Source organism: Falco peregrinus, chromosome 1 (assembly GCF_023634155.1).
Source record: "Falco peregrinus isolate bFalPer1 chromosome 1, bFalPer1.pri, whole genome shotgun sequence".
NCBI classification, from domain to species: Eukaryota; Metazoa; Chordata; class Aves; order Falconiformes; family Falconidae; genus Falco; species Falco peregrinus.
In genome coordinates, this window is record NC_073721.1 from 123774580 (window position 1) to 123799229 (window position 24650).

Consider the following 24650-nt stretch of genomic DNA (forward strand, 5'->3'; position numbering starts at 1 on the left):
TGCATGACTACATAAGGTACTTTCACTAAGTATGTTCTAACATCGTTTGAAAAGGTAAATTAGCAAAAAGAATAACTTCAGTTACTCACGTTTATAGTAAGCAATGTGTTGAAACTTGTGTGCTACTCACAAAAATCTTAGCAAAACCAACTGTATCTAAGGATTGACGTCTACAGTTCACCCTTTCCATTCCAAATACAGCACTTGCTAATTCACTCAAATAATATTCCTGTGTGCTATTACCACCTTAAGACGCAAGAGACCAACACAAAATCTTCTGCCAACACTAGATATTTAACAATTAGTCCATCCAATTCATTTAGAGCTTTTTAATTCATTTCCGACAGTCCAAATGATACAGGATTAAAAAAAGATGCCTCGTTGATCCTTGAAGCTGGAAGCACTGGTTTAACAACTGTCTGAAAACACACCTCAACAATTTGTAACACACGCACATAAGACAACACTGCAAATGTTGTTTGATTATGTTACTAGAACACTCTTAGAGCATCAATCTTGATCTACCCACAAAGAACAAAGTGCGCTTGGTGAAACTTGAAGGCAATCCTTTTGATGCTTCACAGCCAGCAATCCCCCACTGTGTATCAGCTCATAACTGAAAATGACAGAAAACACTGGCATCATACCAGTCAGTATTTTTATATTAGGCAAAGAAACACTCCTTAGAGGGACCAGTATTCTGCAGATGATGACCAAGTATCAGATTCTCTCTTGAGGAGATAATTAATTTAAAAAAAAAAAAAAAGGTTGATTTTTATATTTGCAGCATAATGGATTTTTGCCTAATTCTCACAGCAGCTGCAGTGGTGTCAGCAGAAAGAGAACACCACTTCATACAAGTTTTTCTTGAAGAATATAAATACTATGAAGGAAGCCAAGTACTGGAGGTAGGTTTCCACAAAGCATTTATTTATGTTTCAGTTAAATCCCTACATGAAATAGCTATAAGTCTGTAGTAACAAAATTACTCTAAGAGCTGACAAACTCTAGAAGGTTACATTTGAAGATAAAGCTAGCAAGCAAAAGATGAACATAATGACTGTAGAAATAAGCACACAGGATTTTGAAATTTGACAACAAATCCTTTTACATAAACAATACATGCTGTTTTGCAAAACAGGCTCCAAAATCTTATCCGTTGTTTTCTACTTAACTATTACCTCCTTCAAAGTAGCTATGGACATTTGGAAACTCTTAGAAGCTCCACAGAAAATCCTTCAGGTTTCAACACTAGCAGCAGGATCAGACGGGGCAGATCCTGTGACAACTACAATTAGCAGCTAGAACTCCAAACGTAGTTTCAGGATATGTAATACAAACCTTCCCTACAACCTTTTAAGGAGGCCAACATTCAGCAGTGCAACTTCTTTTGAGGTTGTGTGCTACTTTTTTGAACATTTCACAATTTTTTCAAATCTTCCCCCCGAAAGGGCACTGCTGACTGCAAAATTCATGTTTTGCAGCCCAGGCAAGTAGGAACCAGAAATAACTAAGGATATTGTAATTCTCCACGCAAGCTTTTTACTACAAAATACATGGTATTCCTTCCTTCCTTGCTGTATGTAAACCAGCAGCAAGCCAGCTTGTCTGTCTATTGAAGTGTCTCTGACAGTTACCAGCAATAAACTCATTTGCTCAACATTTCAAAAGACAATGACTTGGAAAAGCTTAAACCCCTGAGACTTTTCTCAACCAAGTTCAGGTCCTTGCCTGCCTGTGATAGTAAAAAAGTCTGTCTATCATCGATCATCCACTCAGACTTGTACAATTGGCTTCTAACAAGATTTCAGAGTGAACCAGGTAGCTTAAGAGTGTTGTACAAAAAACAACAATAATTTACAAACTCATTTAGACAACTCTAAGAGAAAAACACACAGAAGTAAAATTATAATGACCGCAGCATTTTCACTCCTTCTGACTGTGAGAGGCTGTGATAATACTTGATACTGACTTCAGACACCATCTCAGATTGACTGGAAGAAGTACAAACAATGCCTATCCTGCAATGATAAACCAGGGAACAACCAAGGCTCCTTATTCCCAGCTTTATACGAGTATTTTAAATACAAAAATCCTCAAGGTTGGTTTTTATTCTTGTATTACAGGATTAAAACTCACATTACAAGTCTTAAAACTAGAATGGAAAGCAGTCATAAAAATATTGTAGAAAATCCAGTTTGAAGAACCACAAGCATGGAACCACCTGGATTCAGCTGTAATTGCAATCAAGCTCCACAAATACTCAAGTTTAAAAACATTCTTTATAAAAAGCACATCCTGTAAGCAAATTCTAGTGGTAACTGCTTACTTCATTAAAGCATAATTTATTCTATTGATGTTGAAGGTAAACTCCTCCAAACAACTGCACAGACATAAATGGAGACTGTGGACATCTCAGATAGAAAACTGTCTCCAAACCGGTCACCTGATTTGTTCTGTGTCTCGCTTTGAAACAATACAAGAAAAGTTGTTAGATATCAATATCCAAAGCTAAGGCACATCAACCTCCTAGTAATAACAGATCTACTTCCAAAGTTCTAATTTAACATTGGTGATAGGTTCTGCAGCTGATATAATTTGCTCTAGCAAATGAAACAACAGCTCTGCCTAAAAATTTGAGATAGTAAAAATTCAAGCCAATAAAAACCCCCAAACCAAACAACCCCCAACCACCCCACCTTATATACACACAATGGATTAAAATATAAATTCTTTTGCACGGTGTTTTCTTTTTGCTAGACTTTTTGAATACAGCCATAGTACTACTAGCTACTCATTTCATCACTCACACTCATTTTGTGTGCGATAAAAAAAAAAGTTGACTTCTATCAGTTTTACTCTATCTCAGGTCCTACAGTTCATAAATGGTAAAATATCAACACATTAAGGTATCTTGTTGCCAGATACAAACCACATTTACCCATTTTTACCACTAAAACATTCTGAGAATTAAAACAATGGCTTTCTGAGAAGTGAAACATGTGGGAATGATCACTACTAATAACCAGCCGGGCACACAATCAACTTCATGCCTGTAAGAATTAAATACAGTTGGATTGTAATTGGATTTGCTGTATTCAAAAATCAAAAATTAGGGCTCCTACACTTCTTGCTAAATTCTACACACCAAGATTGCTAAACTTTTACTTCAAAGAAGTTTTTATAGTTGTAGTAATCACTGACAGTCAAGAAGACTAGCACTTCACAAAACCAAAATTATCTCCCCATTCTACCTTTCCCACCCTCCTTATCTTAACAGTGTCTGAGAAATACTGCTGCAATTTAGATAGTTCCAGCTGGCAAATTATGGACCAAAAAATGCTGAACAATACCATGTTCAGTGAAAACAGTGAAGTTTCTCAGTTATAATAAACCAGTCAGAAAAGGCTAGACTAGAAAAGAAGTAAGGATTGCTGAAAGGATTTCACTGAAACGCAAGTACCTACCTACGTTTAAAATGGCGATCTTGAGAAGCTCCTGCTCAACTGCCTTGCCAAAGGCACTTCCCTTGTTTGAACTGAAAAGTTCTCAAGTTGTTTGGAGCTGTATCTTTGAACATGCCTAGAGGCATGAGCAACTCTGCCCCTAGAGCACAACGAAGTTCAAACAGTAAAGAGAAACCAGGCATTCTTCTGCCCTGGACAACTCAGAGGTTAGTTTTTGACTAGAGGAGCTATAAGCATGCGTAGAAGTTCCATTCATTGACATTCTTACCTACTCCTAAGCACAAAAGTTATCTTGGGAAGAAACCAAAGCACAATGAACACACAGATTATTCAGGTCCCCTACATGCCAGTGAAGGGGATCACTCTTTCCTATATAACTGCCAAGTGATTACAGCTGTCAGCCTGAAAGAATAAAATTGAGGTTCAAACCTTCCTGCTTCAGCATTCATACTACTTAAGCACCTCTGGAAAGCACTATAATTTCCAGCTAAACTATCCCATATGATTCATCTAGTTTTCTTCCTCTCCCAACAGTGCTGATTCACCAGTTCAGAGCTCAAGACTAATCTAGAAGATGGCCACAGAGATCTGGGGGTCAGAGTCACCTCCTCCAGAGACTGTTGGTCTTAACTCAGCAACTGTATTAATTAACATTAAATAGCTATTTAAAAGGAAGACAGAGCTTACTTGGTTCTCAGAATAGAGCACTTACCATCAAGAGAATCCTAAAAAGAAAACTGCTTCTCACAGATCTGATGAGGTCTGATATTTTTACAGCAATCCCCATCATCAGTACTTCCCCATCACCTAACCCTTGTACAATCGTTACAAGCTGCACATTACGCGTACCAGCTTTAGATGGCTTCCTGCTAAGTGCACACACTGGTTTGGATCCTGTTCTAAACTAACTCTCCCCAAGCAGTCTTACACACTTACCTTTTAGGTTAATCAAATAAAACATTTAAGTATAAGAAATTAAATATCCACCTTGCTGCAGACACTTAATTTCTAGTTATCTGTTTCTGATTTAACACATGTATTAATATAAAATATGTAATGGATGTGAAGAACTGTTGTAATTTCACTTCTGTATTACCTAAGCTTGATTCTAGATATAATGCTTCACTAAAATGTTATATAAATAGGCAATATATGTACCAGTCCCACATCTCCCTTTCCTTTTAATTAAAAGGAATAGACCATAAAATACTATGAAAAAGTAAATTAAATTTTCAGTGAAATAACACTGCTGTTTAAGTCAGGCAAACAGTAAAAGCTGAAAAACCTACATCCTAGGCATTAGTTAAGCAGCCAAGAAAAGTGTGGCATGGCTTATTGTGTTTGTGATAGTACTGTGTCCTGCATTAGTGCTTTCCTCTACGTGGACATTCAGATGTGCTAAAACTCCGACTAAAGTATTTTATTTAGTTCAACCTCTAAGCAGTCAAGTGTTGCACTAACACTGCAATGTCGTCCATAAACCACTACCAATCCGGCAATGACTTCATATATAGAATGACAGTAAGTAGAATTGATGATACTTTTAAGTATTGTTGATAAGCTTCCACATTAGTAATTTATTATCAAATTTTGAATACCTAACAATTAATCCTTATATACTGTACACTGACATACATACCATGAATAAGTCTAGGAGCCTAAGGTAATGCATTGTTTCACTGAATACAATTGCAGATTTTTAAGGTGTCAACCAAAACCATGCTTATCCTGTTCGAGGTTAAATACACTGAGAGGTGCAACAGGCATGAGCTTTAGAAGTCATTAATCTCAAAGAAATATTCCCTAGTATGCTAGTTAAAAAAAATAAAATAAAAAAATCAATCACTAGAACACTTCTTTGGATTATTACGGATTCATGTTATTACTGATCTTCTCAATGTGGCTAAGTAGTTTCAACAATGCAGATGGATTATACGGGAAAAGATCTCTTCTCTGCAACTTGGAAATAGCTTTTTGCAGTTCTTCCAAACATTTTGTTGATTTGTAAAGCATTATTCTTTGGGAAATGATGTTATCTGAAGACGCCATACAAGTCAGACAGGATGAGGTATTAGAATCCTTTTGTTTCAGAGGCAACACTTCAGGCTCCAGTGTATTCCATTTATCATCTGTGTAGCTACAACCAGTTTCCCTTATCCTTGTCTCACCCTCATTATTTGAAGGCACCTGCTTTGTGTTTACCAAGCACTCTTTTCCATCTGATTCTAATGCAGAGTCTTCTGAGCTGTCATAATTAACAAGACTTTGAAGAGAACCCAGCAGAGATGTACTATCAGTGCATATCAATGAGTTAGACTGCTTAGACTCTGCAATTTCATTATCACTTTGCTCTGTTGTAAACACCAAGTAATTGTGAGAAGAAGCCAAAGATAGCAGAGTCTGTGGTTCTGGTCCACAACAAGGATTTTGCAAACTCTCATCAGTCACACAGCTTTGTTTTTCTTCATGGGGTGGCCTGACAGAAAAAATTGATTGAACAGTTCTGTGTTTGCTGTCAAAATGGTTACAGACATCTACAAACTGATGCCAGTCTTTTCTAAGAAGCTTTAAGTATCTTACCAAGTACTCCAGAAAGCAAGTTTCTGATGAAATCAAAAAATCTAGTAGTACTGTGGAATCAAATGCAATTTTTTCCAGAAAAGATAAAAAGATACAGTGAGGATTACATCCACTTGCATGTATAAGGAAGTTCCAGGTTTCCTCCTCTTTTTGGCTTAAGTTAGCAGCAGCATCGTGCCGTAATCTGAAAAGTAAGTCATGAAATGGATTAAATTCAACTGAAGTTTACTTTTTTGAAAAAAAGCCAGGTATGTCCAGAAAATGGTATTCTATATCTTTTTTGATTTTGTCAAAAAACAAAAACCGAACGAGAAGGTTTTATATTAGAATGAAGAAGAAGGTAGGCAGGTGGGGCGAGGAGATCAGGCAGTTTAGGAAGCCAAAGCACATAAAGCAGGCCTTCTTAAACAGCACTCTTCCACAGGAAACATGACAGAATAAACAAAGTTACTTAGAATATGAGAATTGTTGTTTTAATACTTTCATAAACCTGAACACAGATTAACTTTCAGGATGCTAAGCACATCGGAAAAGAGTGCCCTACTTTTATTTAGGTGTCTAGGAATTGTGTGTATCTAAGATACTACTTGCTGTATCTTCACATTTGAAGCTTGAGGGACCTTTTATAAATTAGGATAATGTCTCATATGGTAATTTAAACAACAGTGAAGCAGTGAATGTCCAGAACAAATTGCTGAAGAACACATTTCAGTCATTAACAATAACAGTTTTTAATCAACTAGCTAGAATTAACACGGGTCCAATCAGAGGGCTACTTTGCCAAAAGTGCCTGATTTCTTGAAGTTTAATTATAGTAACGTAGGATGGTTTGGGTTGGAAGGGACCTTGAAGACCATCTCATTCCAAACCCCCTGCCATGGGCAGGGACACCTTCCACCAAACCAGGTTGCTCAAAGCCCCATTGAGCCTGGCTTTGAACACATCCAGGGATGAGAATATGTCCCGTTCACGTCAGACTCTCAGTGTTGAAAGAAAAGAGTTTTACCTTTTCTCTGCATCTAACCACTGTTTTAGATTGTGAAGTCAATTATTCTGAGTTACAGGATACGATAAAATATTTAATAGGAAACTGTTGCGTAACTCCCTCATTTCAATCCAAAAAACGTAATCAAATTATCAGCAAAGTGAACTGCTCTTACACCATACACTATTACATTGTCCTGAGGTTGTTTTTTTATTATTATTACAGCTATCTTTCTTTATACAGAAGTAATCACTGGAAGTGTTAAATATACCACAATAACCTCACTAAATTACAATTCTTCATAGGTCTGTCAAATAAATTGTACACTAACCTATCAATTTTTAAATAAATAAGTAATAAAGCTTTAGCAGCTTCCCACATATCATCATCTTGCTCTATGAAAATCAAGGAGAGCCATTCACAGTGATGTACAAATGGGTGAGACTGTGCAGAAGACTTCACATGACTCCTCCAGAATATCAACAGCTGGGACATGAAACTATGGAAGTCTCCTGTGTGGGGGGGGAAAAAAAAAGTAACCATGAATGTGCTATACATTTTTTGTTACTGAACAACATACACTTTTTATTTTTTAAATTAACAAGACATAACAGATAATAAATGCATTTATCATTCCTTAGCTCAACTGATTTACACAGCATCAAGTTTTAGAGGTTAGTTCTTGCTTCTTGGTATCAAAGAAATAAAGAAACATTTTGCAGAAAACCAAAAGCAGTTAAGTTATCTAACCCTAAATTCAATGTGAATGGCTACTCTAATAAACTCTAGATATATCAATGTTTAGATGCCAATGTTAACATAAGTAACCTGCGGAAAGTTAATTTACTCATTAGATACTGCCTGCCCCCCCACAAGGAAGATGCAACTTAAGGACATCATTTATTCATCTAACAGCATTATTTATTTTCTTGGAGTTCAAGAAAGAATAATCAGAGGTCACCTAGAAAGTTTAGGGTACAATAGAGTGAATCCTCTCACACCTAAATTTGCGGACTACTGAAAAAGATTATACCTCCAAAAATCCAGGTGTATCAGGAAACCTACAAAAATGTAACTACACCTACACAGCTGGGATTTATACTTTCCTTTAGCTCCCCAATTACATAGCTTCACTGGTACCTCACAAACTGAAAAAAGGTAAATCGTAATCAAGTCAATACCACAGATGTAATGATCCTGTATGAGCACTCTGCTGAGATTTCATCTCAGATAGTTCTTCCCATATGAAACAGTAATACAATTGTCATGTTTCAATAGGATTGAAGCAACCCCCCTGCAGTGTGGTTCACTGTAAAAATTAACTGCAGTAAAAGAAATTACTCATGGATTATTTCAGTTTTCAAGTACATACAGGCTTAGGATAAAGGTACCTTCATGAGATGGTCTAGAATCCTTGCTGTAAGGATTAATGTAAGCAACTTTTTTCCTGCAGATCTTCATTTTTCCCCTCCCTCTAAACATGGCACTCTTGGATACAAAAAGCACCTCCAACTTTATGCCAGTTTACTGCAGCAGCTTACTCGTAAAATGTATTCATATGACAGACTAAGTCAAGAAACCTCTTCAATACTAATGGCATACTAGGTAGCATGGTGCTAAGTAGCAGTTTTTCATGTAACACAGCACACGCTCAATGTTTAAAAAACAGAAAAAAACCATAGCGAGGTATACCTTTACCCCAAAGGTACTCCTTAAGTAAGAACCCTAATGCTGCTGGAAGTATAGTATGGCTTGAAGAGCACAGTTGCATCATTTATACTGACAGCGATTACTGCTTTTGAAAAGTTTCCTGCAACGTGGGAATCAGTTTTACTTACCACATCATTATGTGGTTTTCCTTAATATTTAACTTTAAAATTTGCTTTTCCTCTTAGCAAATAACAGGAAAGCAAATTATCTTTGTTATTAATAGTTACTATTCAGGCTGAAATTCTTCCCTATAAATCAAAGCTATCTGGAAATTACTCTCAAAATTGAAATGAATTAAAGTTAAGCCACTGTAATTCATGGTAATAAAAAAAAAAAATAATGATAAGATCAAGCAGCTTCCCGGAAGGGAAGTTAGCATATTAAAGCATTCTGGTGCTTATTTTAACCACTTAATTTAATGCCACTAAAATAGAAGCACCATTCCTTTCAACTTGAAATTCCTCTTGACAGTTGGGCTATTTGAATCTAATTAAAGAACTCATTTTTGTGTTATGAATCTGGAAAAGAAAGGAGATGATTTTTCTGTGAGAAAGAGTTTTCATAGAGACATCTAAAACAGATTTAATCTACTTTTTTTCTATTCACTTGTTCTTAGACAATCTCAGTCTCTATACATTTTTCAGGAGGTGGATTGGCGAGTAAAATACTCTCTACAAATATTTTAAAAACTCTAAGAATGCAACTGGCATTCACAAATATAACATATTCCAAAATCTGGAAAAAGTGTCAGAAGCTGTCTTACAGAAGTCCATCACTCTTTTACACAGTCAGATGAATTAAAAATTTATTTTATGCTTGCTACATACCATAGGGATACAAAAGGTAAGATAACACATCTAGAACTTGTATTAAAATGCCTCAGTATGTTTGAAATGCTGTAAAATTTCATCCTTGTTTAAAAAGAAATAGGAATTATTTGTTACTTTTTGCCACATCACCAATTGGCTGACAATAAGGAACACCCATTCTCACATGTATCTGACTAGAAACACTGCTTCAGAACTGCTTTTCCATTTTTGCCATAAAGCCTGTAATCCAGGGACAGCAAGCTGCTTTGATCATAGCATTTGCACATTCACATGGCTTAGCATCAGATGTGCATCACGTGCCCCTCAGAGGTAAAAAGGCAATTGGGAAGACGGGATTCCAGGAGTGTCTCAAGCAAAAAACCTCACCCCACCACTTCATTGCAGCACAAAGACAACTACTAACTAGCTACCAGCGTGACACAGTAACGCATCTTCCCCCGTCAGGAACACAAGTTACACAGCATTCCCCTGCCATCCCACTGCCTGCCCTGTGGCATAGCCCTAGCACAAGGGACAGATCTGCTCTTCCTCCAACTTAATTGATCTGCTCAGTAGAACAAACACACTCAAGTAAGCAGGTATGAAAAGTATGCTTCACACCTACTAACTCAAAGGACTAGACCTAGAAGTCTGGGTGAAGAACACAACCACTATACTCTGCCAAGTCTCATAATTTTAATGTCTCTTCCTTTATAGCTTCATTATTTTTACCTTTTGTACCACTGCTAGTTTTGCCCTATTCCATTATTTGTCTGACAGTAATGTCTAGTAGCTTCAATCAAAACAATGGTACTTAAAGTTCTGCCTCCACATTTGAAAACAGGAGTGCATCACCTGCGGTTCCTTTTAGTTCCCCACCCTGAAGAGAGTAGATGCTCATACTGTGGGCTCTCCTTTTCCAACTGGAGAAGAGCCTGTGTTCCCAAGCTGCCTCAACTATTTCAAATATTAACACATGCTCTTAACAGGAAAAGTTTTCAATCCCAAATGCAGCTGTTTCAAGTCCCCCACATCGCAGGGCTAAGGATAGGATAAAATGCATAGGGACAACTAATTAGGCAGGACACAGTGATAACAGGTTTCCTGGGTGGGTCTTCTCTTTCCTCCCTCCCACCACCACTAATTCAGCTGAATTCTATTTACTGTCTTAATGAGCTGTGACTACAAAACCTGAAAGCTTTAAAAACTCTTGCTGCTTAATGAAAAAGCTAAAAAAGACGATTACCTTTGATTTCAGCTTCTGTAGCAGAGTTCTGAAACTTGAATTCCAGTGCTTTAAGCACAACCAGACTTAAGGCTCTAAGAACAGTCTGGTCATAACCACCTTGGTTATCATCTCCAGGAACAGCTTCACTGCCTCCAAAGTAGTTGGCCTTTTCACGGAGTGGGACTTGATTAAGCCAAGTCAAATTCACAGTCTGCAGAACAGCAGTACTCAGTGCAAGCATATCCTCACATAAAGATGGGTTTTCTAAAAACAGTGATCTACTTACAGCATCTTCTCTAGAGTCAGAAAGGACACATTTTTTAAGGAGCATAATTAACTTCTTCTTGATTAAGTAGTGAACCGATGAGCTGATGAGGTTCAGGACATAAGAAACTTTCAAAAACAACACTCTCTGGCATCTGAGCAGTAGTTCTAATTGAATTCTAGAAGCCAAAAGTGCTTCAAGCAGATCTATAAAACTGATCAAATTGTTTGCAGCTTTAGAATAAGGTGAAGTATAGTGATGACTGTCAAAATGATGGAACAGAATGGAGTCATAAAATCCTTCAAGCACAGCATCAAGAGGAGCCAACAACTTCTTCAAAATACCTACAGCAAGAAGAAGGTGGTTACGGAGCTGGAGGGTAACATAGCTAAATTATCAAATAAACATAAAAAAGGTGATCGACTATTCTCAGTTTTTAAGCATGTTTAAACCACTCCATTTTTAATAGTACTTCCTTTATAGTTACTCTCTTTATAACAAAGAAAACAGGTGTTCTTTAGTCAAGTTACTTTAGATGAGATTACAAGGAACATTCCCCCCCCTAGTGGGCACTCGCATATCGATAACACCATAAAACAAATCACTACCATACCTGCACCGGATAAAACTTCATCTTTCAGTATGTCCTTGATAATAGCTGTAAGAGTCCACAGACATTCCGCCAGCTGCGTATTCACAGGGAATCCTGAAAGAGTCTTCAAACTAAAGGTGAGCCAGGTGACATTGACCATATTCTATGAAAATTTGTTAGGGAAAGAGTATGCTTTACCATTGCTGTGCAAATTAAATCATAATACAATGACTTTAAGTTGTACATTAAAAGGATTCAAATGTAGGCATAGACAAAACAGTGGTAGAAACAATATATCTGTCCCGTGCCTTTTAAGTACATAGGTCTCTATTTACAAACATGAAGTCACATATGCATGCAATAGAAATTACCTGTATTTTCCAGAGAACCTCCTAACATCATATGACCGACCCAAAATCAGATAACGCTGTAGACAGCCCACATCTGAATTCATAATTCCCATACAGCTTTGCCAGAAACATTACAAACATTTCTGAGAGAATTCTATGTTCAGAGATGGAAGCTACAGTACACATTAACCAAATACGCAGCAAGTAAAAAAACTCTCAAGTAATGGGAATATTCAAACAAGAAAATACAGAAAGGCTTTTGATTAACTTTCAATATGTTATTACCTATTCTTACCGGCTGCATCACCTGACTGATATCAACTAACTGTAAAAATATTGGTAGTTGGATTACTGGGTTTTTTGAAATAGCTGTATTGCAACCTTAAAGAGAATTATTTCTTGTCATCTACACACATTTTACCCTAAAATAGTTCCAAAAAATTTCCAGATTTTTAAATAGAAAGACATTCCTCCTCACATTATAAACTTCTGTTATACACTTGATCTTCCTTTCTACATTCCATGCCCCTCCTAACGCACCTGAAGTACTCACTTAGAATACTCCCTACATCTCCTTCCCATCCATCACTTACAACCCAAAAACCCTGAAGACACACTTGATGGAAGAACTATCCCATAGTATTATCTTGTATGAACTTCACATTGTTCCCGATACTGGAGCTAAACACCCTTCAACCAAAGTGTGTGGCATTTGGAGGGGACCATCAGCAGAGTGCAGACGTGCCTTTCAGAAAGCTGGAGCAGAGCTGACATGCAGGTAACAGACTGAGGAAAGGAGCAGTTCTGATGCTGCTCTGTGGGTCTGCTTATGAAAGGAGCCTCTTTGGAAGTACTTTTAGGTTTTACAGTAGTCATACAGTGACTGCTTTTGTGCTATATAAACACTATAAAAACTTGGCTCTAGAGTTCAATGGAACAACTTCAAGGCACATACTCACTAAGCCACTCTTAAGCTGTAAAAAGTTATGCCATACTCACCTCTATTCACTAAGCCATTCTTTTAAGCTGTAAAAAGTAAAAAGTTATGCCATACTCACCTCTTCCTTCAGCTGGAAATACACAAGAGAGGCTAAACTTTCTGAAGCCATGTGAGATAACAGCTGATCAGAACTATCGAGCAGACAAATCTGCAGATGTAAAAAGAAAAAGTACCCAACGCATGTTCCTTTTTTTTTTTTTTCTCCTTTTCCCAAAATGTTTTCAGAAGTTTATAAAAGCTTACCAATTTTGAGTCAATTTTTGACTCATTCAGAAGGACAAAGATTTCACAGTACTTCTGTCTTGTATTGAATTCAATTTCCTGGGACTCTGCTTTAGCAACCATCATCTTGATCAAGGTCAACTGAAGGAGCATCACTTCTCGTGGACAGAATGAGGAGCTCATGTTTGCAAAGCTATTTGATGTATCATCTGTTGTAGGAACAACTGCATCTGACATATCAGTGTCCTGATGGATCCTAATACCACCATTAGTAGATGGCAGATGCATCCGATTACACGATTCATCTCCTTCTAGTGACTGCTCCACACACAGATTAAGTAAAGAGGTATAGTGATGGCTTTCCTTTGCTAGTGGAACACCAGCCAGTACGTCCTTATACAACTGCTGCAGAAGACAGATCTTCATTACGAACATTCAATATTCCAGAAAATGCTGTATGTCTTCACTGATTATTCATGGTCAATGCAAATCAGCTTCCAAGTTATTTTTATCCAATAAGAGAAACAGAAGCACCATTAGGCATTTCTCTTCTAAGTTACCTAGAAATAAATACTTTGCTATTACTGAACAGATAACTAGAAAGAAACAAAAGAACAACACACATTTTTAGCGTTAATATACCATTATTAAACTTATTTTGAAAATACAAATTCATTGTTTAAAAACAGCAAGAGTGATAGCTGCACAAAACTGTCCCAATGAGACATTAAAATGTATGCTGTGAAGAAGTTTACAGATCCAGTATTATTCTGCTGACACCAACATTAATTTGCTGGAACTAACAAAACCAAAAATGACTGTTACTAGGGTCTACTGCTGAAAAATATAAAGTCTTTCTCTAAACTGCTAAAACTACTAAATCCTCATTTCTTTTGGGACAGATTCCTCCAAAAACAGGCACAAAGTTTCAACAGCAAATTTTCAACTGAACTGGCAATGTTTATTGCTCCGCCAAGGCTGGACGTGGCAGCACCTCTCAAAAAACCCCCAAAAATGTAAACCAAAGGACAAGTCTTGTCTTCTGCTTCACACAGCCTACAAGCTGAATAGCATGAATATACAGAAGGGGACAACTGGGCTCTTAATTTGCTAAGGAGGACCAAAGAATTCCTTTGCATCTACAAATGCAGAACTCTAATTCTGAGCACCTACATCTTGAAACCCAAAAGGGTTTTCAGATAATGCAAAGGATCAGCAATGTCACAGGCCTGGTCTCAAAGGGCCCAGTGACTGAAAAGTCTAAAATTAAAAAATACTTAAAAAACAAAGCATAAAACCTATTAAGAGCCAATAAAGATACTTAGCCATATTCAGGAAAGGTATAAAAAACCCCATCTTTATCACCATGTCCATAGAACGTATCTTTTAATCACAACACTGGAACATTCACTATAGCTTCAGAAGAAGAGCTATAGAACTCAAATCTCTCTTTAAAGTATGAGCACCTAAGCACCCACAGTTTTCTAACCATTTTGTAAAAGGCTAGACAGGTATTGTATCTCCCCAGAAAACAAAAAGGATATACTTAAGAACAGGGTTTCTTTTTCATCTATATTAATAGCAATTCTAGTCTGTAATACTTATGTTTTTAAGCCAGTTTTAACATGTCATCTAACCAGAACTCTTTCAATAAAAAACCCCCTCAAACTCATTACCTTGATGTACTGCGAAGTTAGTAGTGGGAATTTTGTTGTTTATAGGAATTTTCTTTTTGCATGCTTTTTGGATCCCTTTCTTTAAGTCTGGCATAATCATCCAGGTAGACTTCCAGGTAGATTCCTGAAGCTATCTGTCCACAGTTGGCTTTTATTTAGATGTTACATTTCCTCTTCCTTAACAACGGAAGAAAACTGCTCAGTATGGTAAGAAAACAGCTGAACTGGTAAGAAACTTTAAAGATCTTCCCATCTATGAATCCATTACACTTGCACTTATCATCAGACCAAGTATTTTAAATTATTATTGCTTTTTAGCAGAATATTAGAAAACAATGAAACTACAAAATTCAGTATATAAGACTTTTTTTTAGTTTATAATCTTCGCAATTTTTAAAAACACTATCAAACATTGATAATTACACCTTCTTTTTTACAATTTGATTTTTTAACTGCAACTGAAGTATGCATTGACAAAACGGCTTTCCAAAGGTACAAAGGATTAGGGGTACACCAAGATATGGTACACACACTCCTCACTTCTTCCACCATCAGGAATTATTTCCTTCAGAAGAGAATCTAAAATTAGAGAGTAAGAAGTTGCCTGCGGGGAGTGATCTACAATTCATTCCAGTGTGGTACTTTTAAAGACACATTCAGCAATGGCTGACCTGACTACTACAAAACATGACAGTATGTTCCACACCTGTCACCTGATAGAACTAGGAACCCTTCCCCCATCCTTCCCGTATTCCACATTTTAGATGTCAAGAATATATCTGATACTGTATAGACAATAAATGTCTTCTTCATTTGCAAAATCTATCTGGAATTCTATTTGAGGTAGAAATTTATGACCCGAAGCCTTGTAAAATTTCTTCAGAAATCACTCTGAATATTTTATATAGCTATTGTTCCTATCTTTGAGTTTTATTTCCTCCTCAATGAATACCTAATGAAGTAAAATTATCTCAATACATTTACTTCTGTGTTCAAGATCTACTTGAATTATCATCCTACATGGTAAATGAAAAGCTCTCTCATGCACAAATGCATACAATACAGCAAGGCTGTTAAGGCAGAAGAGATTTAGAACTCCTCTAGGACACCCACTATGAGATTTTACCTTCACCACACGATACTAGTGGTGCTTTCCCTGATCCTACCATAATACATGTATATTATACCATTAATTTGCAGAACACTTTACAAAAACATCTTATAAAAGATATGTCTCACTCACACATGTCAACAGTTCATTAATAGAAGTCATTAAAAGGAAATTAAATGTGAGGGGGCTTACTTTGAAGAAATTTACTTCAGAGGGGGGAAACGTCAAGGCAATGACCAGAGTTGTTTCAGACACAGTAAGACAGCACAGTGAAAAGCTCAAAGCTGAAGCGTAATGAAAAGCAATCACATTCATACACAAGAAGTGACAAACTCCATCCCTCACTTGTATTATTTATTTATTAATGATAAAGTCTAAAATTCCATTAAGGTAATGCCTGACAGTGCCAGACTCCTGCATAAACAATAGGAAACAGTTCTAAAATCCTTATAGATAAGACTGAAGACAGAAAGGAACACTATACAGAAAGAAAACCAAATGAATACTTTGTTATACATTATTTTCATGACCACTTAGGCTTTAAAATCAAAATCAAAGTCACGTGGAGCTGCAAACAGAATGACAGGAGACCTGACAGAAAAGGAAACGAAGAACTGGAGATGAAAACTCAGATGGCACCTGAAGCCTGTAAGGTTTAGGGACCATCATAAACCAAGCAAGTCACATTTAAGCTGTTGCAAATGCCTCCAGAATATCCTAAATCAGACTTATAAAATATGTATATTTCTACAAGGTGGGATAATTAGCACAAAATTGTAGAAAGCATTGATTTGAGTGGACTAACATTGTTGATATTGCTTTTTTTTTTACTAACACAAATGGCTTACGATGACACACAATTATTCAGAGACATTAGCAAAGAGGCATGACTAGAGAAAGCTATTACCTAGTCCCCATCTTAGTCTTTCCCTGTTATCTATGTCATTAAATGCTAACCGCATGAGTAGCAACTGAGAGAAAACAATAAAAAACCCCGTATTTTCATTTAAAAAATGAATCAGATAAAGCATAACAAAACTACAGTCCATGACTTTTGGGTGTGAGTCTGAAGGTTCTCGATCTCCTCACAATGCAATGGCTGAATCATTTAAGAAAGTAAGCATACATTAGACTACTTGTACCTGCCGTGACTCTGTAGGCTCATCTCTCAATAACGAATACGCTTCCACTCAGTGCTGAAACACTGTAAACGCCTCTAAAATAATGTCATTTCCTTCCAGAGGTTGCAAACAACCTGGGCTGCGAGCTGTCCATCCCCCGTTAACCGTGACACCTAAGCGTGCCAGATGCCCCTTCCGCGCTCCCGCAGGCACCTGTAGCCACCAGAGAGGGGACGAGGCGGCCCGATCCGGCCTCGCAGGCCCCTACTGTGCCTCACACCAGCGCTTCAGAAGCGCCAGCCCCGGGTTACTGGCGGGCAGGCCAGGGCTGCCGGGGAAGGGAGATGAGAGCATGGATGTGTAACAACTGCCCCGAAACGGCCGCCCTCCCGGCCTGCAGGCCCGCCTCCTCGCTCCCCTCCTCCTGAGGGCCCCGGCAGCCGCCGCAGCCCGCTCCCGCCGGCCCCAGCCTCCCGCGCCGCCGCTCCCCTCAGCTCCCCTCAGCCGGCGCGGCCCCGCATTCCTTCACCCGGCCTCAAGCCCCCTCAACACGCCTAGCCAAACCGGCCCCCCCAGCCCGCCCGCCATGACCCGGCTCCTTCCCCCCGAGGCGTGCGACCACCCCCCAGCCCGGCCCCGCCCCTCGCCCCCCCCCACCTGGAAGCTCGCGGCCCCGCTTAGTCACCCCGAGCCGCCGCGCACACGGGCCCCGCCCCGCCTCGCCGCTAGGCAACCGCTGCTAGGCAACAGCCGCCACTCACCCGCCCCCGGCAGACAGGGCGCCGTAAGGCCCAGCTCTCCTCCGTCAAAACGCCGGAACGGCCGCAACCGCCCCCTCTCCCCTCCCCGCCGCTGTCGCAAAGCCCTCCCCCTCCCTCTCGCCTTTACGGCAAGGGGGACGAGCCATGGGCGGAGCCGCCGTCAGCCCGGCTCCCAATCAAGCGTGGCGGCGACGCGCGGCTGGGGGCGGGTCCAGCGCGGCGGCAGCTGATTGGCGGCGGCGGAGGTCAGTCCCTGCCCGCTGACCCCGCAGCGAGCCGAGGGGGGCGGCTCGGTGCAAAGTGTCCCCACACGGCTCGGCCCCCTCCCGCGGCCGGCCCCGCCGCTGCCCCCGCCTCACCGCCGCCAGCGCGGGGGCGGCTGCGCACGGCCGGGCCTGCCCCCCCCCCCCACGCCCCCCTCCCCCGGCGGCAGACAGGTAACGGCAGCGGGCGGCAGAGCCCCGGTTGCCCCCAGACTCCCACACCGGGTGGGGGCGGGAAGGGAAGGGGTGGGGGGGGCGCGACCCCATGGCCCTCCGCGGGGCCTCCCCTCGCCGCCGCCGGGCAGCCCCTCCGGCGGGACTGGCCGCCGGCCTGCTCCGCCCCGCTGCCCCTCAGCGGGCTGTGAGGGGGCTCCCCCCCCAGCCACCTCTCCTCGTCCCCGGGAGGGGCTGCTCAGCCCCCCCGCCGCCCTTGCCCGCCCCGTTCGCGGCGCGGAGGCTGGCGGCTGCGGGCCACTCCGCCTGGCTCCCGGCCCATGCTGCCGGGGCTGCCTGCGGCGGGGGCTCCCGGGGTGGTGGGCGGCCACGGGCCCCACCGGAGCGCGTCCCCCGCTTCCCCGGCGGCGGCCCGGCTTGCCTTCCTCGCCACCGGGCCTTGGGGCTCCGCGCCAGGGCTGGGTCAGCCCCTTATTTTTATTTATTTGTGTGCGTGTGTGCGCTTGACGGTTCCTGAAGCGTGAACTCCTGCGAGGGAGTGTTTTTATTCCCCGGCAGCTCGGCTTTCTGGGGTGCTTGCCATCCCTTTCCCCAGTACTTGCCTTCCACCCCCATTCCTGGGGGCAGCCGGCCTGGCAGGGCAGCGGTCCAGCCGGCACTATCCCTCCAGCCCTTTGGCACCCTGAGGGAGTGCCCTTCTTTCCAAGCTCAGGTCCCAACACAAGTAAATAACCCTGTCCTTCCTAATTTTCGAAGGCTTTTCCTATTTTGACCCGCTATCGCTTTGGTATTAATCGCTTTAACCTCCATTTCTCTCTTTGGTGTCATTGTGTGGCTCAAGTTCTACTTTTATTTTCCAGGTTTAAGCTGCCTTAAAGGAGAATTAAAAATTGTGACTCCAAAGAGCAATGTAAGACAGAAGAGAGAAAACAGCACTCAAAACAAAACCCCGGAAAGGTGATAATTCATGTAGACTCTCAGATTCATCTTAGACACATGCTTTGGCTGGGGTTGGGGCCTCTTGTTGTGTTTTGGACGGGTGCAGATAGGTAGTGTTAGATTTCTTTGTTCTCTTAAAACCTGCTTGCTATTGACCTTTAAAAGTTTGAAAGCTCCGAAGCCCATTTGAAGTACAGTTCCTCTTTCTTTTTGTAACACTTTGTCATATTCTAAATTTAATCTGCAAACATTACTTCGGTTGTCAATTGCTACTTAATGGGTTTTTGTGTCTCCTGATCTCAGGAATGTCACTTAAAATTACCTCACTCTGGTTCCTTAACAGGGTCACAAAACTGAAACCCTTTTCGCAAACTTATAGGTGCAACACTGGATTTGTTTCTGCTCAGATTCTAAAATCTTGAGTGGAATAGGTCATGGTGATTGCATTATGTTGGTTTAGTCGTACTTGACTTTTGCATGGGTCATTTTTTTGTAACGGAGCTGCAAAAAATCAAAGTAATTTAATTGGATGGTGTTTGTTTACAAGTACTTATTTTTTGGGTTGAGATCATAGAAGGAGATAATGCTGTTAGGTGCTTGAGGGGAAAAAGTGAAAGGAGTCATCAAAAACTGAATCCTGCTGGTAGGAGGATGGCTAGGTTTCAGGGGGAGAGCAGTTTGTCGGAAGAATTGCTTTTTTTACGTGGTAAGATGAAGAGATGGGTTCTAGAAGGAGAGGGAGTGGGGGGGTGAATGATGTCACTCAGCCTTTTTCTGCATCCTACTGTTAGCGTGCTCCAAATAATGGAGTTTCTGCGTGTTCTTTTAATGCAGCTGTCTTGAATCCATTCTAATCTGTTTCAAATGTAGATGAGCCTGTGATATTTTGGCAAATAATATCCTCTATATAGGTCTCTCTGGTCTTTATTGTGATTTCAGAGATGCCATTGACTGTACCAGAATGTTTTTCATTGTCAGCAACGAATTATTTTTTAGCATTAGTTGCAGGGGAAAGAGCAGTACCTGTTGCCAACAATCTTGGTCAAGGGTGATCCATCTATATTTTTCTAATATAGGTGTCCTTAGCATACAACGAAAAAGAGCTGCTACATGTCAAAGATTAAATAGAAAATCTTCCCATGACACAAGTGCAATGAGTTCTGAGATACAGTTTTGAAAGTACAGGGAAGAAATAGTCCATGGTTTTTTGATAGTGTGCTGCAAAACCGTGAGTAATAGTGGAACGTGTGGACGTGCCCGGTGTGATTGCAGGAGGGATTTTTATGCTAATAGGTGAGACAGATGTGCATTAGTGCAAACTTAACAGTGCAGTTATGGCACACCTGTTTCATCTGAAGTTGGTTTATTATAACACCTTCTTTACAACCCATCCGGTGCATCTAATGTCAGGGCTTGCGTTAATGTAGATACTCCAACAGGACACCTCTTGGTGTGGATAAGTCAGAAGATCTTTGGATTTATTCATGCAAGGAAATTAAGTTCTCATTTGATTTGTGAACCTCATTCCTAATGTGAAATGCCAGTGCAGCAAAGTTTGATTCAGACACAGAGACTGGAATTGAGTTCACAGGAATCAGGGAATTAGCTGCTGGCAGAAATTTGCACATGGTCAAAACAAGGAACAGAGATCAATGATATGCTGAAGTCCTGTTCTTGATCTCTGGAAGCAGTGCAGCGTATTGCAAGTACACCTAGACCCTTAGATAAAGTTGCACATCCATATTTTCTTTTTTGTCTTCAGGCTGTATACTCATTTTTTTTGTTTTGTCTTACTGTGAATTCGCAGCCCTTAAAGGAAATGTGCCGTCTGTGAGGCTGTTTTCCATTGTTCCAGCATTTGCTTACAGAATGATACTCTCGCAGTGAAAAACTTGCTTTATTCGCTGAAGTCATCCAATGAATTTTGTCCACTTGGATTCTTTTATGCTATATTAAAAAGAAATACAGAGCAAATACAAGTCTTCCAGAGACTGTTGAATGAAGTAAACTCTATAAGCAGCACTCATTTTGTTCATCTGCTGTGCTATGAGTATTAGGGCTGAAGCGGCTGTTCTAATGTGGTTGGAACTAGCCATCGTTTTCTGCTTTTGTCATTCTATGACATACTGGTGTTTGGATTCTTTAATGATAGTAAGTCATGTTAAAATATGTAACACTTGCAACAAATTATTACTTCTAAGGTTAAGCTTTCTTCTGACTCTTACTGGTTAAACCTTAGTAACAGCACCACTGTAAGTTAGAAGAGGGTTTGTATTTTATGCTTGGTACAAGAGGACCTCCAAGCATGCCGCAGAGCACAAGCTCCCTGCGGTTTGTCAGCGCACATCTTGGAGGAGGGTTGCGGCTGTGCGAACCCTATGCAGCATTCTCTACTGGGAAATATCTGTAAGGCCTTGCTTTAGCGCTAGCATTGAGGTCCTTGATCTGGAAGGATTTGCAGTATTTTCTTCACCGGGCTCTGCCTGTGGTTAAGGTTGCCAGTGAGGATGGTAAGCAGCTGATGAGTTACCAGTGTTTTCTGAAGGTGAGGTCTCTTATTTTGCTCTTTAGTTTGCAGAACTGAAGTTACTTGAGCTGGGTGATTTCACTAATTCTCCATCAGGCCCAAAACTCGGACCTCGCAGCCTCTCTGTGAAGTGGATAATACTTGGTAAAATGATAGCTCTGTACTTCAGTTTCAGCCACCTGCAGAATGTAACAACACAACAGCTGCTTATTAGTATATAACACCACCAGTCAGCATCATACAATGTACCTGAAGCTGATGGACTTTAACTCCTTTAGTTACTTCAGTATGTCCAAGCTACGAGATGGCTTTATAGAAAGCTCTGATGAGAAGTGTGTAACTTGTAATGACCGCTTATGAAGAGTGAAGACTTCTTTCCTTTGAAGTAGCGGTTCCTCTGTGATGTTTTGGATTCATGCACTGTTAACTCATTGCTTTCGGGCCCAGCAATTAGCATGTGTTGCTTGGTGATTTTCATCTCAGCTACTTGGATACCTTGCTTGACGTCTTTCTGGAATGTAGCATTCCAGAAAATATGTTCAGGATTATAAGGCTCTGTGAAATTTTAATATTTCACATGTTATTTACAGACTTTACGATTGTCATATGAGAACACAAATGATAACATGATTGCTTGCCTTACTGTCTTGTCTGAAGAGCTCCTGAAATAGGAAACTAAGCGACATATGAAGATCATAGTCACAGTTTCTTTGTCAAACACATATTGACCATTTTTAAAATGCCATTTGAATGAGAACACATTTAGCTTGTTTGAGTTTTGAAATGGGTGGGAGAAGTGGGTTGTGAGAATAATGAATGCTTATGTGATTATCCTTTTCTACAGGGTTTCTTTTTTCTTGTTTATTTGCTTTAAATGTCTTGGAATACTTCAACCACAGACATCTAGGACCTACACTGATCAGGTCTATACTAGATATTAAATGTCATGTGTAATGGTACGCTTTCCTTTTTGTATAGAGTTAGGCTAACATCAATAAATATGGTCCTTATTGTGCTCTTGGATGTATAGTCTTGGGGCTTAGGAATCGGGTCTATCTATTACTTCATCTCAATAAGCAAAATACTGTATTATAAGGTCTTGCTCTTAGTACCAACCTTGAACTTTCTTTAATGTGAGTATATACGTATGTCGGAATTAATTTTCCACATGATGTTTGCAGTGACTTTAGTGAAGTGACACACTGATGTAGAAAAGTCTGAGATCTCTTTGACAACATGAGACATTATCAATAGATAATGTTTGCTGTTTTTTTAGTGTGCTACTTTACTATAATTATTATTATTTTAAGCAAACTTTAAGTCATTGAGTAAGTGAGCTTTACTTTCACTAAATAAGACTTCTTTTTATTAAAGTTGCAGATCTTACTCTTGCCATATGCAGCTAATTTTCCTTTGGGGGGAAAAAGCTTGTTACTTTTTTAGTGGAGCAATCTGTTACCTTGTCTGTAGTCTGTGAAGTCAGTGCATTTCTAATTTGCATCAGCTAATAAAAAATGTGTGGGTTTTAAAGTGAAAATCATGCAAAAATTAAAGAAAAAAAAAAAAAAGGTGAACCAGCGACTGATCGTCTATGCAAAAAAACAAGGCTAGAAATGTGATCAAATTAGGTCATGGCAGTGCAGTTTTGTGCAGGGCTGTGAGCATATCTGCAGACCTTGTATGTTTTATCTTGGGAAGCAAAGCTCTTGGAAAATGTGCATAAGAGGGATGAAGAGAGCTTTTTTCATCCTCCTCTTCTGAGCTATCGTTGGGAAAGCAACATTTTATATTGCATAAAGTGACGGAAATTTTAACTTAAGCTAAAAGCTGCACAGTTCATAGAATTGTTCTGGTGCAACTCATTTGCAGAAGAAACAGGTCACAGTTGGTTTTGTGTGATCTGCTATACAATGAAGTATTTAATGTTTTTATTACTTATTATATTATTGCAGTGCTCACACGTGATAAGGGGTCCTGTCATGAGAAGCTTGCAGCCAAAGTGAACAAAAGGTCAGATAGAGGTGTACAAAGGATTGATGAAATAACATGGATGCTCTCAACGGCTCTCAACAGTGCTGTGAGAAATGGTCTGTCATTGGGACTGATCCTGTTAACTGCAGATGACAAGGAAGGAGGATAAGGAGGGCAAGTCTGGAGGAGGAAACTGGGTAGGGATTGTAACTGGCATTCAGTAAACTTCGATATTAAAAAAGAGAGTTTTTATATGTGCAGAAAAGGCTGAAGATTTTTGAGGTGGTGGTAGTATTGGTTGTATTGTGAAGGTATCTGTATCTGATTGTGAAACGCAGCATGTGTTAGCCTGAATCTGTCATGTGAAGGAGAGATGACTATCTGGTGGTGCTAGAAGTCCAGTTGAAGGACATAGAAGTCAATGCTCTATGTTGTCAGGTTTTATCCTTTAGATAGGGAAGCGCAGATGGGATGGAGATGTAAAAATAAAAACAACCAAACAAAACCCACCAAAACAAAACACAAAGCCAACAAAAAACCCCCCAAAATGACCAAAGCCAAACCCACCACCAACAACAACAAATCAGGAAAAAAAACCCCAAAACCCAACCAAACAACTAAAACCCACAAAAATGAGTTGGGAGGAACTAAATGGATCCTGAAGGTTTTTCCTGGTATCTCACTCCCACAGGGTGATGTTGAGCAGTCAGGCAGAAATAGCTACTGTGTAACCTTTGCATCCATTCTTGTTCCATGGCGGGAGTAGATAAATGTAATCCTTAGAGAAAAGCTTAGACCATTTCCTCAAGGTTTACTCCAGAGAGGAAGCACATCTCTTGTTTCTCTCGTCTTCCATAAAATACCCTCTGTAGCCTTTTCCTGATCTGGCAGAAGCAAAC

General features: G+C 40.1%; 2 protein-coding genes across 14 annotated transcripts in view; one reads left to right on the forward strand and one right to left on the reverse strand.

Moving 5' to 3' along the window:
* Positions 1-909: 909 nt before the first annotated feature.
* Positions 910-17956, reverse strand: LINS1 (lines homolog 1). Of its 9 annotated transcripts, none has more exons than XM_055814726.1 (8): positions 17878-17956; positions 14885-15061; positions 13230-13768; positions 13045-13134; positions 11658-11799; positions 10798-11388; positions 7364-7544; positions 910-6231 (listed from the first exon to the last, which is right to left on the reverse strand). In XM_055814726.1, the coding sequence occupies exons 3-8, from the start codon at positions 13641-13643 to the stop codon at positions 5334-5336; spliced, it is 2316 nt and encodes a 771-aa protein (XP_055670701.1). In that variant the 5' UTR covers positions 13644-13768; positions 14885-15061; positions 17878-17956; the 3' UTR covers positions 910-5333. The 9 variants fall into 9 exon arrangements, with proteins under 9 accessions (XP_055670701.1, XP_055670675.1, XP_055670705.1 ...); XM_055814700.1 differs by having other exon boundaries at positions 14885-17444; XM_055814730.1 differs by lacking the exon at positions 17878-17956 and adding an exon at positions 17774-17826.
* Positions 17957-18189: 233 nt separating this feature from the next.
* ASB7 (ankyrin repeat and SOCS box containing 7) overlaps positions 18190-24650 on the forward strand; it is a 30452-nt gene continuing 23991 nt past the window's right edge. For 2 of the 5 annotated variants that reach the window (XR_008748881.1, XM_055814768.1), the window contains exons 1-2: positions 18190-18314; positions 19175-19271. The gene's annotated coding sequence lies outside the window, so the exon portion shown is untranslated. Of the gene's footprint in view, positions 18315-19174; positions 19272-23732; positions 23949-24650 lie in introns of all 5 variants that reach the window. The other 3 variants (XM_055814755.1, XM_055814760.1, XM_055814749.1) reach the window with 3 other exon arrangements.

Bases quoted from the DNA above. Each gene is read 5' to 3' on its own strand.
- LINS1 (XM_055814741.1), bottom strand. From the start codon at position 13,643: ATGTTCGTAATGAAGATCTGTCTTCTGCAGCAGTTGTATAAGGACGTA. The intron at 7,545-10,797 runs GTAATCGTCTTT...CCCCCCACACAG, and splicing joins TACAGAAGCTGAAATCAAAG to GAGACTTCCATAGTTTCATG. The intron at 6,232-7,363 runs GTTAGTGTACAA...CTTACTTTTCAG, and splicing joins ATTTATTTAAAAATTGATAG to ATTACGGCACGATGCTGCTG.